Here is a 16,499-nt window from a genome sequence, read left to right on the forward strand (position 1 = left end):
AGCTTGGGTAAGTGTATGTACCTTTCAGATTATGTCCCATTTTGAAATTAAAAAGAAAACCCTGTTCATTGAAAATGAAGCTGGAACATTGTTGAATATAGGATCTCTTGTGGGATCTCCTTGGAAACGTGGTAGTTGTGTCCTTACGACACTGTCTGGTAAAATGAATTTATGAATACATATTTTGCTATATCAGCATTGCTGAAATCAAAATAACACATAACTACGCTTCATTTGTTACTATGGAAAATATTTTGTAGCATCTCAGCTATGTTTATAACAAGGTATTTATCAGTAGAGTTTGGACAAATGTTTCGGTGTAGACTGTGTTTCTAGATGTTGTTAAATGCTCAATAAATCTCTACATACTTGGAAAAAACATAACTTTTCACACTGAAGAGCTGTTTAAGTACTCTCTAAAACCATGTAAAGAAATTAGCTGTATTTTTTTCTGGAAAAGGTAAATACTGTATACATTTCAGAGAGTGTTTTGCCATTTTCTCCATGAAAATCGATATCCTCTGAAGTACATACAAGTTATCCACGAATCCCCTTTATCTCTTTAGCTGCTACTTCAAGTATTATCGGGGACATATGATAATCTTATTATGCATCCACCTTTCTTTTGAAAGCAAAGGGAGGACCAGAGGTCAAACAATAGATCCCTTGTTGGAATCCAGTGGAAGCTTCATTGCACTGAGGTCCAAATCCAGAAGGAACTTTGTTGCGTCAGTCCCTCTGCAACCTTAACTCCATTTAGTTGCTGCTTAAGCCCCCAGGCAGGTGCAGTCTATAGCAGCTTCAGGGTCTGTTATTAAAGTTTCCCAATTGCCTAGTTCTGGGACTGCGTGCCCCAAAGGTACCTCCGTTGTGAGAAACCCCAGCAACCGAGCACCTACTTCCAACTCATTTCTGTTGCAGATACGTGGAGGAATACATTCCCCCCTGGACGGCTTCAGGAATTGCTTGTACATTTTATCCAATGGCAATTTAAAAATATTTAAGTGTTCATAGGGCAAGGCAAGCCAGGTTAATATTTTAAACAGTAAAGGCTGTTAAGATATATGCTTTTTTAATTATATGGAAGGAATATAATATATATTCCTTCCATATAATAAAATACAGAATATTTTATTGGAATATATGGAATAGAATATAAAGGAAGCTTTATGTCTATGGTGCACAGTGGAACACCTTCAAAAAGATGTTTCCAAGTGCTTCGTTTCAGACCCTGAGGGAACATTAGCTCATGGGCAGGACACTCTCCTAGAAGACATTATTTTTAATTTTCTCAGATGTGAGAGGGAATCAAATTGGATGTTCCACATTAGGGTTGGGATAGCTAGCGATAATCCAGCACAGAAATGAGGGTGCAAGAGTTCCCACAGCCTGTGCTCCACCTGGCAGAATTGTCATCTGAATTATTCACCGTTCTGTGAGGTCCCAAGTGAAGGGCTAATAACAAACTGGTGATGAGGGCATTGCTTAGGCTCGTGCACCATGGATGCTTCTTACAGTATGCGGTGCCTGCAGTTGTGTCAGAGTTTCCTTTCCTTGGAGGAAGGAAACGTACTGAGCGGAAAACCTAGTAACTCTGTAAGCTTGGAGGAGGGCACCCTGAGGTCTTCGCCATTTGCAGTTCAGCTCTTGAGAGGAAAAGAGGGAGGAAAATGTGGGGTTATGACAGCCAAGCTACCAAAATCCCACCTCCCTTTAATCTCAGTCTCTCTCTCTCTCTCTCTCTCTGCTGTCTTTATATCCCTCTCTCTGATTCCTGTATTAGACAGAAATGGAAACCTTGAAAGGAGATAGGTAGGTTTTAATTCGACTTTCAAGAAGGGAATCAAAAGGGGGAAAACCAAAAGCATAGAGGCATTTGGCAGTGCTGAATTAAGTGAAATTTTAAAAATATGATTAAGTGCAAGATAAGTTACTGAGAGGAGCAAGGCTTGACACACGCTTTCATACTGGCTAACTTGAATGGTTTCCATAACCACGTAGCTCTTACGGAGTTATTTTTGAAATGCCTTGTTTCCCCTTAGGAAGAGCAGAAGCAGTCTCAATTCTGAACTTCGGGAAAAGTTGTTGCACAATCAAGACCCATCTACAGGCTTAGGAGCCTTCACGTCTGCTCTCAGACATGACTTCCCCTGCACGACCACGGCACTCTCATTCCAGTCGCACCTTTCCCTGTTTGGTATCCAAACGGTCTCTTCTGCTTACATTAAAAACCCAGCACTTTCATTCTGACATGCCTTCAAAATAACGTGAGCCTTAAAGAAAATATATGCAGAATGTAACATCTTTATGCTAAGTAAACAAATAATGAAATGCGATTCTGTAAAATTAGAACATCCATGAAAAATACTCTCTTTATTACCAGCTACAAATGCTCTTCAGAGTATTACACAAAACATACTTAGGAGATAAAGAAAGATTATCCACCTGACCTTATAAAGCACTGAAAGGACAGCATGTCATTGCTGTAAAATACTTGTTAGGCAAAATATGTTAAGCACGGCATTCCTTAAGCCACAAACTAGGAGTTTCTTGGTCTTATGTTGACCTTTTACTGATTTGTCTCGTACAAAATATCATTTAATTAGTAGCCTTTTTTTGGAAAGGTAGACCAGACAGGGAAGATTTTGAGAGACGGGTCCAGCGTGCCGGCAGAGCTGTAGAGGAAGCCTGCAGACTGACATGTCCTGCAGAACAGTCTGCTCTGTGCGGCTCAGTCCAGTGAAGGTTCACCCTCAGCCTCACAAACAGCTGCCCTCAGCCATACCATTTTAAATAAGAAATGAGAAACAGTTAAATTTTGGAAGAAGTGCCTTTGACTCTAGTTTACATTGCTAATTACTGTAATTTCTAACAAACGCTAACCAAGCCAATCACACAATTAACTGCTGGTTCCTTTTATGATATTGGTATCCAGTGCTGTTTTGCTGGATAATGGATGCTGCAATGTAACCCCACGGTGGATTCATTATATAAATCCAATCTTTTCTGTTCAGACAGCAGATTTTACCTCTGCAGTTGGACTGATATCAGTGTGGCTCTTCTCTGCGATACTTGATAGGTCATCTGCCTTCAGCTCCTTCAGAGCAAGAAATAAGCCAGAAACACATGAGAACTGGCAGTGATTAAAAAGGCAGAACAACTGGAGAATAAGGTTTAATTGTTAGTGCCTCAGTTGTGCCAGGATAATACTATGAGCACTGACTCATCAGAATAAACTGATTTCTAACTACAGCGCTGTGTTTTTTGAGAATTGAGAGAAGAACATTTGACAGGGTAGACAAATGTGAAATTGCTCATAGCGTTTAGGCACCATGCCTGCCCTTCCATAGTGCTTTCATGTGCAGCCTGTAAGTATAATGGGCTAGCGTATTTCAGGCTACTACAGAAAGCCTGTAGGATAACTATTACACGATCCAGCTCGGACTTGATGACTCAGGTGCGATGCCTTCCAGTGTGATACTGCTAATACAGCGTTCTGCTGAATCACCTTCAACTCCTTCACCACTGTCTTTCCTAAAGGTGAAGTGTAATTACTGCTGGCTCCCACCAGCACATCCAGCCTGTGAGTTTCCGGCAGGGCACGAGGTGAGAATAGCTCTGCTGCAAGTTTGGGAGTGGGGGATGCGGGAGAGGAAACCCCGCAGGGAGCTCAGGGAGGGAGGCAAGCACGACGGCAGAGCTACTGTGTTGCCTGACCAACAAAACCGAGGGCTATCTGACAGAAATCTTAACCAGTTGCCCCACGTTCAGCACAGGGTGGGAAATCCAGCTGGAAATCAAAAATAGCTCCTTCTACTCCAGAATCAGTCTTTGCACTAAGAATCTATTTGTTAATTTTGTTTGAAATATTCAGCAGGCCTGCAGAAACATGAAAATGGGTGAAATGGTTTAGATCAGCTACACCTCCATACCTCTATCTTCTACTCCACTCTTTGCTAAATTAAATTCAAATTTGATTTGTAGCTCTGGCCTTTGCTGAATAGGAAAGGAGTAAAACCCCTGTGAAAATAACGAGGGATAAAAAAATATATATTTCTCAGTTATGTTTCCAAATCAGTGAAATTAGCCGGAGGCTCTCAGCACTCATCTCCCCATCACTGGTCCATCTGTCAAATGTAGGAGTAAAATAGATGTTTAAGAGGAAGCAGATGCTGGCAGTACAACTATTTCAGTGCCTCCTTAGAGCAGAGGAATATTTCCTTTAGCAGCACTGAGCTGCGGTCCAGCCCTCACTGACCCAGCTGTCCCCTTAACCCTGTGCCTGGAGCTGGCTGGGCTCTGCTTGGCAGCCAGCGTGGGAAGCGAGGAGCTACGGCAAGCATTAAGGACCGGATGGTGGAAAATATCCAGGGACTCCAGCCCATGCTCCATCCTTTTTCACTTCTGTGCTGCTTACCAGTTTGAGAGGCAGTCACACACGTCCCACATTTATTGAAGGACGGAGACACTTAATTTGCACCATTATGTGAAGGGAAATCCATGCTGTCCAGGAAACCATGTGGGCTCGTGGTGTTGAAAAGGAATGCCCTTTGGAGAACAAAAGATGCTTGAATGGGCCAAAGTCACTCCGGTGGGACTGGCATTAGTTCAAGAGGAATTGCCCTACAGATACTTCTCCCTCACCAGCGATGTCAGACCGAGACTGTTCTGTAGTCACAAAACCAGCAAACTTGTAGTAACATCAAAGATTAGTTGTGGGAGGCCAGAATTTAAAATCAATTGGAAAAAATACATTACAAACCACTGTGCACCAATAAACCCTTATGTAAAATACTGCAGGGGCTCCCATGCTGTTCTGCACAAACTTGTGACTCAGAGCAGGAAAGGCAAGAAGTTGCTCAGACAAAAATTGAAACCATGGACCAAAAAAAGCCCACCACAGCCTGAAGATTATTTTAAACCTGTGGCAAATGTCCCTGTGGCACCTAAGCCACAGGTTATGTGCCTATGAATTACACTGCTCTGTTTACCAAAGGAACAGTATAAAAATAAGGGTAAACTATTAGAAATTTATTCTGGTTTCTAGTCTTGCTGGAGCAGTGGTGACACTGCTGTCTGAGAAGAACCCTTCAGAAGCGTTACGAGAGACCATTTTTGTAAGTACTGCTTTAACAGCTATGCCTTGAGGGTTTAAAAAATACTCCATAAACAAGGCGAATTGGAAAACAGGTAGAATGGTGTCTGGAAAATGTCCGTAGGCTACTTCAGAAAGCAAATGCTAGAGCTGTTAATAATGTTCCATTAAGAGTGGAGAAAATGCGCTTCCCATTCTCTGCATTATTTTTAGTTTTGTACCTCAGGACCATCCATTGAAAATCAGGTTTTTTACTACCTTTTGTCAAACCACTCTCTAACTGCAGATACCAATTAAGCTATAGCCCAGTCCTTTTCCTGGCCAAAGGGCCACAGACAAAAACGCTCTCCTCTTGTCTCCTGAAATAACACTTCAACAGGTTTCCACGCCAGATAGCATACGGCAATGAGCATTTGACAGAGCTTTTGCCCACAGCTTCTCCCTCCTCCAGTTGCTCCTGTAGCTCCAGAGGGACTTTCGCCTCCCTCCCTCCAGGCTGCCCTGCGATGGGCTCTCCTCTCCCCGCTCCGCTCGCACTGCAGCTGCATCCCTTGGGCCCTCCGGGCTTTATGTGCAGGCCAAGGACTATTTTTTCTGTTGCTAATCTAAAAACAGAGGGCGGCAAATATGCCTCACATTTTTCGTTCTGCACGTCAGCAATGCCAGGCATTAAATCCCAGAGCAGAGAACACTTTAAAAAGGCTCCCAAGAGGGATAAGCAAACACCAGAAGGGCTAATATAACATACTGTATGGAAAAGGGGGGCACGCACACAGTATTTTGCATTTGGAATCACTCTGCTCTGCTCTTGCTGCCCTAAGATGTTAATTAACTATAAATATACGTCTCTGCCTAATTGTTCCTTGTAGCGGCATTGCTGCCGGACGTTCACCAGTGGCTCGGGAAGGCGTTAGTACATACTTGCGAACTGCAGGTCCCGAAGGGTGAAACATTGCCTTCTCTAAGGAGCTTTTAGCCCAGGGAAGGTGACTGATTATTTAAAATGACTGCAGAGGCCTCTCTTTCCCCATTACTGCCACGCTGACAGAAAGTAATTCTTTCCCATATTACCCAAGAGACAAGAAAGACTACACCTGCCAGGGCGAACAGCCTCACGGCCACCGTGACCCTGAACTCAGCTCCGATGTACGCCCTGGGCAACCTCCCAGAGCCGGCAGGAGTAAGATGTGAGCTCTAATAACAAGCTAGCAAGATGTGATCTCAGAAACAAATTTAATCTCTCTTTTTTTCCCTCGCTGAATAATGACGGAAGCGCAAGGAGGAGAAATCCAGCACAACCTCCACTGTCCGTTTGCTGCTTGAGGCTATGACTACATGACACCTTAACCTGCACTTGCCCAGAATGTACACTTGTAGCTTTTGTATGACATTTTATACTTAAGAAGTATATATATTTTTCACTGGCCAAAATAAAATGCAATGTTATTTATGTAACTGATCTTGAGAACAAGAGCATAATATTTGACATTTGCAGTCCACTTAAAATACCAAAATACTATGTTTTCTCTAATTACTAGCTAGAATGAATATCAGAGTCGAGTTCTTCAGTATTCAGCTGCCCATGGGTTTTGAAATAGAGGAGCAGAGTCTTCACTCATCACAGAGTGTATTGCCCCATCACTCTCTCTTCCAGCTGAGTCGAAACACCTTGTTCCTACACCTGTTACTCTAACAAGGTCCACGCTGCATTCAGCAGGGGCTCAGGTATTTCTTCAGTGGTGCCTTGACCGCATGCTTTCACATTAGCCAAGGTAAAAAGTTGGGCAACTGGTCCCAATACAACTAGGATGCTGAGATAGGGGCCTCCTTTGTTTTTCTCCAGCATGGGAAATGTTTGAATTAGTGGGGAATGGATGCCATTCAGTTATTTAGCAAATAACCACCATGTGTGCCATACAATTAGCATCTGCTGCTTCCATTTCTGAGCTGCTGCTAATGCAGCACCTGGCACTAACCCACCACTCCCAGGCTGAGTGGGATCAATCTTCCCGGGCAGATTTACTTCAGCAATAACACATATCCCTAAGGCATCCTTGTTACCTCCTGCTGGTGGAGGTGGTTTTTAGCTCTCGTCCAGAGGACCTATGAGTGGTTGCTGGCGTCTCCTTTCCACCAGCAGACTAGTCCTGTGTTCTGGGATTACGTATGGCGCTGGCATCCTTCCTGATACAAGGGTCATGACAGACATCTGAAAGTGAGATTGTTCAGTAATTCAGACACCCATGGTCTTTCAGAAGATAAGGTAAGAAAAGGAGGATCTTATAGCCCAATAGGGGAAAAAAAAAAAGCTCTAGGGCTGGGGAGAATGGCTTGGAAGTTAACATCTCCTGACCTCCCAATGCAGAGCAAAGGGTAAATGCTTCTGCTGGTGCAGCTGCTGAGGTGACAGTTACAGACACAGAGACCATGTGCTGGTCTTGACTGTGCACCTTTGAGGGCAAAAGGGAAGGTGGGACTCTTCCAAGGGAGCAATAAATGGAGCAGAAAATGTTGGGAGCTCTTCCATCACCCACCTTTGCTAGGTGGGGAGTTTGAAGGGTATTGATATTTGATGTATGATTGTCACCTGAACACAAAATCATTTTTAACTGTACCCATCCAACTCTGCAGAAACACACAGGAGCTGCATTGTATTGGCATGTGGCATGAGATTTTTACGTGTAGGAGAGGGGAGAATACTAATGGCTGTGGCTGTACTCTGAGTTTATGGATGGGCCTGTTTTCCTGGGGTCAGTGGATTTGCCATGGTGCTCAGAGCCAAGTCAAAGAGGTCTGTGCTGTACCATAATATTCTTGACCTGACTGAACTGACCTGATGGACCTGCAGTATGTAATTAGCTTTAAATCGAGGAATAGAACTAGGGGTTTTGCTTGTTTGTTTTTTGGTTTGTTTGGTGTGTTGTGGTTTTGTGTTTGAGGGTTGTTGGGTTTTTTTAATCTCTATAAATTCTATTGTAACTGTTGGGTTAAAGCAAGGCAGTTGGATGCTTTCAGAACCTATCTGTCTCCTGATTAGATGTTGAATTAGCTCCAGGCTTGGGAAACTGGAGTGAGATTGTGAGTGGGAAGGCAGGAGACAAAACCATAGTTTTGCAAAGAAAAGCCTTTAAAAAAAAATAGAACAGAAAAGCACACACAAAAAAGCACCTCACCCTGAGCTTTCCCTGATTTCAGTTAATGATACTTGCTGCATACTATGAATTCGTCTGTTAAGATGGTATTTTCTCAAAGCAATATCAGTAAGAAACATTCTTCAAAAAAAAATTTCAGGTATTTGCTTTTGACATTACAATTTCACAGGTTTGACTTCGTGGCTAACTACAGTTGTGTGTGTGACTGGGGTGAAAAGGGGACTATTTAGGGCAGGAGTTGTGCCATGGTAAAGCTTTTTGTCTTGTTTTACCGTTTCTGCAAGAGAGGGGAATTGCCAGCCATATCAGTCCCATCGCCACCTAGTCAAGAGTGTAGCGGCAGCCGCTTTCATGTTGCTCCTGAAAGCAAGGTGCAAGTCCAAAAGCATATAAAATACCACAATGACATGAAATATGAAGACAGAGCAGAGGTATTTCCCCAACAACACCTCTGAAGCAAGTAATTTTTATTTTTTCTTCCGCAATTATTTATTTTACAGTATAGTGAACCGTAGACAATTTCTTCTCTTGCAGACTTCCAGTTTCTGGTGTACCATGTTTGCTTGCTTGTTCGACACTTACTCGTTTCCCCTGAATCAGTTCTGGTTGCTAACTTACTGTAACCATAATCTTACTGACAGTCACTCCTTTCAGAAAGCCCAGTCCTCAGCTGTTGAGCAGCCTGATTTTTTTTTTTTTTTTTTTTTCCCCTGTGCTCAAAGGAAGCTGAGGATCTAACACATGTACGCGACCGCTGTACTTCCAGTGCACTGCAATGCCTAGAGCATCTTACAAAATTATTGGCAACCGCGCAGACCCACAGTGCTGCGTTTGTGCTTCGCCTCACCAGGATCAACCCTGGTATTTTCTACCTTACGGTTTGAAAGATGCACTTAACGAGATCAACACTGGGACACCGGCAGCAAACACCGCAAAAACAAAAGTCAGTCTGCCTTTTCTGCACGAATCCTATCAAGCTTGCATGAATTTTGTTAATGGAGGAAATGCCATCCTTAGAATAAATCGTTCAGTAAAGCACATCACTGAGTCCATCTGCCCGGCTGTCATAAGCTTCACAGTCTCTCGAGCACTACAGGGACGATACGTACATTCCTGGGCACATGGTTGAGCAATGGAAGGTGGGTGCTGAGCTGTGTTACCTTTTCACTGGTGAAGTTGAGGACCACACCGCAAGGGTTTTACCAAAGCTAGCCAAGAGTGACACTTCTGCCTTAAGGAAAATCCAAGGGTCTAACAGGTTCTTTCCAAACAAGAATGAAAAGCTGAAATATCCATCTTTCATGAAATGAAGTATTACATGGCCTAGAGAAAGGATGTGGGGAGAGGAGGGAAAGCTGTTCTTTCCTCTCAAGCACTTACAGGCTATTGGAAAAATTAAGCAATAGTTTCCTCTTCTCTGTCTACGCAGAATAAAACAAGTAATTAGGAGCTTAATTTTAATTAGGCTAAGACCTCAGGAGCCTCATTTAAGGCAAGAAGAGGAAAGAATTATTGGAAAGCTTGTGAAGTCCCTGTCACTGGAGGGCTGTAAGAACAGGCTAAGCAAGTGCCAGTCAGGAATGGCTGAAGTACAGCTGACTCTTGAAACAGGAGGAGAGGCCTCTCAAGAGAGGATTTAGCGCAGCCTGACTTCCTTTTATTTCGGCCTCACTGAAACATTTTGTTCTTGATTACATTTCATTCTAAAGCTCGTAAGTGTCTGAGAGGGTTGGGAGTTGTTGCTTTATGTATATCTAAATGCCATAACATTTACCATATTACCAATCACTTACCAGATTTACCATAGAAGTTCTGGTAATTTGGTTAGCTATGTATAATTACAGAAAAAGACACTCACTAACTGCCTGTGAAAATTCTAATTATGGTCTCAGGCAATATTCAGATGCTGATCTTCCGGGGTGACAGGTCTTTGTTAACATGAAACACCAGCAAATTTCAATTTAATTTTGCATGGTAAGACTAGGCCTAGTCTCACAAAAGTGAGTACAGTTACTAGGAATCCAACTTGAAATACTTACATTTGAAGAATAAAGTCTGTGCCACCGATAGGCTATAACTGAAAGTCAGACACCTTACAGCTACAGAGCTATAGGAGCGAATCCAGTCATCCACTCTGTCACCATAGTGGTAGAAATACAAATCTACACTGCAGCTCAAAAAACATCACAGAATCATTAAGGTTGGAAAAGACTTTTAAGATCATCAAGTCCATCAACCATTGACCCAACACCACCATGCCCACTAAACCATGTCCTGAAGTGCCACGTCCACAAGGTTTTTGAACACTTCCAATGATGGTGACTCCACCATCTCCCTGGGCAGCCTGTTCCAATGCTTGACCACTCTCTCCGTAAATAAATTTTTCCTAATATCAAGTCTAAACCTCCCCTGGCGCAGCTTGAGGCCATTTCCTCTCATCTTATCACTAGTTACTTGGGAGAAGAGACCAGCACCCACCTCACCACAACACCCTTTCAGGTAGTTGTAGAGAGTGATAAGGTCTCCCCTCAGCCTCCTCTTCTCCAGACTGAACAACCCCAGTTCCCTCAGCTGCTCCTTGTAAGACTTGTTCTCTAGACACTTCACCAGCTTCGTTGCCTGTCTTTGGACATGCTCCAGCAACTCCATGCCCTTCTTGTAGTGAGGGGCCCAAAACTGAACAGTTTTTGGGGCCCAAAACTGAACAGCCCAAAACAAAACAGTATTCAAGGTGCGGCCTCACCAGTGCCGAGTACAGGGGCACGATCACTTCCCTACTCCTGCTGGCCACACTATTGCTGATACAGGTCAGGACACTGTTGGCCTTTTTGGCCACCTGGGCACACTGCCGGCTCATGTTCAGCCGGCTGTCAACCAGCACCCCCAGGTCCCTTTCCACCGGGCAGCTCTCCAGCCACTCCTCCCCAAGCGTGTAGCGTTGCATGGGGTTGTTGTGACCCAAGTGCGTGTCTTCTCAAAGGGAATGAGATCATGCCATAGGTTTGCAAGCTTTGTTTCAAGGATTGCATTGGCTTTATTACCTTCACCTTTTGCATAGCTGCTGCTCTTTCAGATACATCCTAAGATGCATGTTTGAATTCCCTGGGCCAAGACAGTTTTCCAAGGGTGATGTTTTTCCCAGTTTCTGATAAATACATTTGTAAGACTAATTTTTTTCCAGTTAATATACCTTAGTGTTGCCAATACCTTCCTCTAGGATCCTGTTACCTTTTTGATGGATGTGAGCTTTAGTGTTAAATGCAAGCCATATTAAAAGAGGAGGAAGTGAAACTGCATTGCTTTGGTAGGGAGTGGAGAAAGGAGAAGTCCTCCGCGCTCTCGACTGAGGGAGGGCTTTGGAGCTGCGGAGTGAGACCACAGCACCGCATTGCCTCTTGGCCGGGCAAATAAGACCTTGCAAGGCATCTTTGCAAAGAAGCTGGCTTAAAGCCGAAGTTTGGTCAAAGGAGCCTGTCTTTGGGTATTTTTAAGTGATTTATGCCTCAGTGAAGAGGAAGATAAGTAAGCATTTTCAGTTGTGATGGCTGGTCCCAAAACTTGGCTGGAGGACAAGAAATGCTACTTTTCCTCATGGCGGGAGGTTTCTGCTCTGCCCAGTAGCCTTGCATTTGTTTTGCTGGAGCAACATCCCACGTTGAGGCAGGGGAGCCTTCAAGCTTCTGCAGTTACAAATGTCTCTTCAGTTCGCTTTTCTTTCTAGAGCAGGGAGTTGGTGTTGCAGTGTATAACATGGCCTAGGAGCTCCTGTGCAGTAAGACGCGGAGTTACCTACTAAACAAACAGTGTAGTAAGTGGAGTTTGAGATTGGCGGATGGCACTGGGGAAAGGAGGAGTCTGTGTCTAGTGCAGGCGTTACAGGTGGAAGCTCTAAATTAATTCCCCAGGTCAGAAATATGCTGTTAGCACCACGTTGTCTTTTGCCTTTTTGAAATCGCTTTTTCATAATTAAAACTAGACTTCTTGCTGGGAATCCCCCAACTTTGTGTGCAACAGATCGAACTAAACTGGATCTTGTCACTGAGTTTTCTTACTTTGTACGGGATTTCTTAACACATTACCTGGTGTCTGGCTGCTGTTGGCTCACCTGTCGCTGTGTCGATCTGAATTATCACCCAGGAGAAGCAGGGGTGTACCAAACCCCTCTGCTCCCCAGGGACTAGGACCCTTGGGGCCTACCACACTCTTTTCTCCATTTTAACCGCAAGGGTAGGTCCATGCTGCAGTGTCACAAGTGAATGGCTGGCTCAAAGACAGACACTTTATTTGGCAAGGAATTGTTTGGCACTGATGGCAGTTCAGCTGGGTCCCGGGGTACAAGGAGAGAAAACCTCCCAGTGCCCCGGACAGCAGTAGAGCTGCAGGAGGCAGCGCACGGAGGCAAGCACCAGGTGAACGCAAGCCACAAGACATCAAGCGCTGCTGCCTAGATGCACCCAGGCAAGCACCACGTATGCTACAGCTCAGCAGGTTAAGTCTGGCCACCGGATTAAGACAGACTCCTGCCAGACAGACTCACCCACGGCACAGCAAGATCCCTGACGGAATCTGCCAAACCAAAATATTCCAGTTGAACTTGTTGAGATACAGGCTTGGGGTTTTTTTAAATGACACGACTTGTAAGGCAAATATTTTTGAGGAGCTCTAAGAGCTCGGATTTTATCTCCAGGGTAATGCCAGCTGCTGACCTGAGATACCACACCACAGCCAGCTTTAGCAACATCCTATGGCACAGAACAAACTGGTTGTACCTCATAACACAACTGAAGTTGTTTAAAGTAGTTGAGAATATAGACAGATTGAGCTGATACAGTAAGAACAAGGTGTATCAAAATACAATTTATTCTTAAAATGGCTACTTTACACATAACAGCAAGGGTTATATAGGGAAAAAGTGCAATTAGTGGAGGAGGGTTATTTCACCTTAGTATTTATCGTTTCACTGCATTGCCAGTAACTTCAGACTCAGGATATTACACTTAGCAATGGGCAAAAATGTGATTTCTATTTTGACGTTAACATCATTTCTGTACAGCAAAAAGGTGTGCCAATATTCACAGCTACCAAGTATGTGTAGGACAATTTCTCACACAAGTCTTGCATGAAACACAGATCACATTTACAGCTTGACAGCTCAGAAAGCTAAATTATAAGCATACAGATAAAAAAAATATACATTGCTGAATCTAAAAAAAACTTCAAAAAATGAGGTACAATAAAACAGAACAGTTTTCTATTTATATGCAAGCCTATATTCAGTCTAGAAAAAACTAGTAGCAACCCTGCTCTTTTAAAGAAATTAGCTTTCACAAAGTGCAGCTAATTCACTGTCTTCAATATGAAGGACCTTGCTTATGTTACACACTTGTGAAAAATCATCACTAACTTTGCAATAGGGAGCAGGATACTCGACCATCAGACGCTGTAAGATTAGATCAGGTGATGAGTCAAATCATCTAAAGCTGCTACAGACTAGGAAGTTTACAAATCACTTGGTCTGTTTTCTCACCTAACCCCATTTTTGGCATGTAGGGTGGTTTTGAAATTTTTTTTTAAAGGCACGTTTTTCTTTTAACGTTAGAAGGTAGCCATCTGCCTGCTGAGTGAGTAGGATGATGAAGCCAAGGTTAGATTTGTTCTCAAATGCAAGACATTTATTATTCACAAAGCCAACGAGGACAGAGATGTCTTCCCAAAGTGGCAGTCACTTCCATCGCTCACTTTGCATCGTTTTCTGTATTATTCTTTTTATCCGTTCTCCTTTTTATCCCATAGAACTTCCTCTGGTATTTAGAAGACCAGCTTTGGAAAGAAATTAGAACATTGTACGTCTCCAAGTTATACAGCACATCCTACCTCTTCTCCTTCTCCCACTTTTCTATTATCCTCTCCAAGTTTCTTAACCTGTATTGAAGCCACAAATCCTAGCCACGCATTCCTACCTGCCTCTGCTACAAGCACGTGGAGGATCATAGCAAGCCTCCATCCTGACAGCATCGCCTCATCTCTACTGCACTCCTAATAGGTGCAAAATGAATTGTGATGTTCTGTTCATGTGACATCCCTGCGCACACACACGTACTCTCACATATGCAGTTACTACAGCTGTTACTACAGATGCTAAGATACCATCGCCTTCCATACTGCCACACAAGAGCCTCTCACCTAGCGACTCAGGAGAGTCTGAGCACGAAGCAAGCAGCGTATACTTAAGATACAAGCATGCTATTTCTATAGTAGGTGGCATACACATGGGTTTTATCTTGGTTTTCTTTCTTACCAAGGATAAGTTTTGGCTAAGAACCTCAGTAGCGTAATATGGTTTAACTAGCTTAACAAGTCCCACAGACTAGTGAATTTGGATTGGTTCAGACAGCCAACAAAACCTGCCAGGTGGCTTCATCACATAGTATGTGAACCAGAAAACTAACACTGTTCCGTTGCCAAATGGAAGAACGCTTCCTCACTAGTATTGCTCACCAATATGGTGATGAATTTTCAGTCCGACCCAAGCTCTGCCACTGGGGAAAGATACCCGTGGACAGCCTCGGACTGCCTAGTTGATCAGGCTCTCTCTCTTGGTCTTTCCTTGGAGTCTGAAGACCTACACAGTCTTTCTTGGCAGATGGTATCTGAACACCATCAGGCTTCCACTCTGCATGGAGAATCTTGTAATTCTGACCTTCGTTATTGTCCCAGAAAGTATGTTCTCCACTTTGGTAAGAAATGCAAAACTCTATCTTCTCTTCAGAGGACATGGCAGGAGGCAAGTCAATGGTAAATGAGAAGGTATCATTTTCAGAATCGCCATAAACATTGTTCATGTATACACACTCAGTGTCCGTGTAGGTCTTCCACGTATCAAAGGTAATTCTAACCTGAACCTTTTTTTCAAAGCTCACATTTTTTACTTTAACTGTACCCGACAGCACCTTCTCTTGAAGGGTGCAGTTCTCTAGGCAGACCAAGTTCTTCTGCAGGCGGTTCCTTAAGTCCAGGTAGTCAGCTGAGGGCCGAGGGAAACCCAGAATCAAGTTTTTCTCCTCATGTAGCTTTAAGCCAGATGTTATGTTTTCAAGGCCTAAGAGGTCAAACTGAAGATCCCACCCAGGGTGCTCCTGGAACTCGGAGAAGGTGTGTATCGCCGTCAGGGACAGACCCTTCGAGTCCGCAAACACAACTCGCTTCTTGGCTCGAGCTGCTGAGTGGTTCCAGTCACTCTTCTGAGCTTCAGAGTCACGTTTAACATGAAGGCATGGTCTGAGAGGTTTCAGTCTGTTCACAAAGTTGTTTCTCTGACAGTCCTCAAGGGGGCTGAGAAAACTCTTTAGCGGTGGAGAATGGGCTAAGCAAATTCTCATGGCCACATCTACAGGCATGATGGAGCTTGGCAAGGGTCTCGGGTCCAAGATCTGTATCATTCTGAAAGGAGCACAAAGACAGGAGGTTATTATTTGTTATATCAGGTAAGAAGCTTCTTTAAAATGCGTATTTGCTTCATCCACTGTCTTAATTATTCATGGCCTCATCTTTGCACGGCTTTAAATAATGCAGCCTAAATTAAAACTGACAGTTCAAGCTAAGGAACTAGGGTGAGCAGTCATTTCTTGCTAATTCTGAACTCTTTCAATTCAAATGTAATCTCATTTGCTTTTTCCGAACCGCTGAAAAACAGATTTTAGCGACAGCTAATGAAACACATTTCCTTGAAAATACAGAAAAGAACATTCTAGTGACCAGTAAAACAGATCCAGTTACAGTGGAAATGCTCGTCCACTTTAGCTTCCGTTTTAGAGACTCTGAGCCAGGTCTTAAAATTCCAGCAAGTTGGATCAGCTGCTTCACCTCTGAGCGGAGACAGCACCATATTAAGCAAGTCACCTATCCCATCACAGCATCAAAGGGGATGCTATATACCTTGACGCAGAACCATCACGCTGTGGCTCTGAACAGCCATAAGCGCATTTGTTAGGCACTCTGGTTTTGGTTAATTCAGATGGATAAAAATGCTAAAGCACCTTTGGAAATATTTTCTGTGAGCTATTAACCCAGGGCTAGGTAACAGCTCTCTTGCACTGTCGACTGCTGAGTGAATGGGGGGGGGGGGAAGGGGGGGACGGACAGTGACGCACACTTTATTTTTTTCACCTCACTGTGCTTCAAGAACTGGTTTTAAAACGTCTTTTTATAACCCCCAAAGTCAATGCTGAAAGCCTACTGCAAGTATTCAGTAA

At 43.6% G+C, this 16,499-nt stretch overlaps 1 protein-coding gene across 1 annotated transcript; it reads right to left on the reverse strand.

The window, feature by feature from the left end:
• Positions 1–14,741: 14,741 nt before the first annotated feature.
• PPP1R3C (protein phosphatase 1 regulatory subunit 3C) lies at positions 14,742–15,686 on the reverse strand (the record flags this gene model as incomplete). The annotated part of the gene is made up of 1 exon (XM_082002121.1): positions 14,742–15,686. The coding sequence occupies one exon, from the start codon at positions 15,684–15,686 to the stop codon at positions 14,742–14,744; it is 945 nt and encodes a 314-aa protein (XP_081858247.1).
• Positions 15,687–16,499: the final 813 nt, after the last annotated feature.

This window comes from Phaethon aethereus (assembly GCF_964289735.1).
Source record: "Phaethon aethereus genome assembly, chromosome: 7".
NCBI lineage: Eukaryota > Metazoa > Chordata > Aves > Phaethontiformes > Phaethontidae > Phaethon > Phaethon aethereus.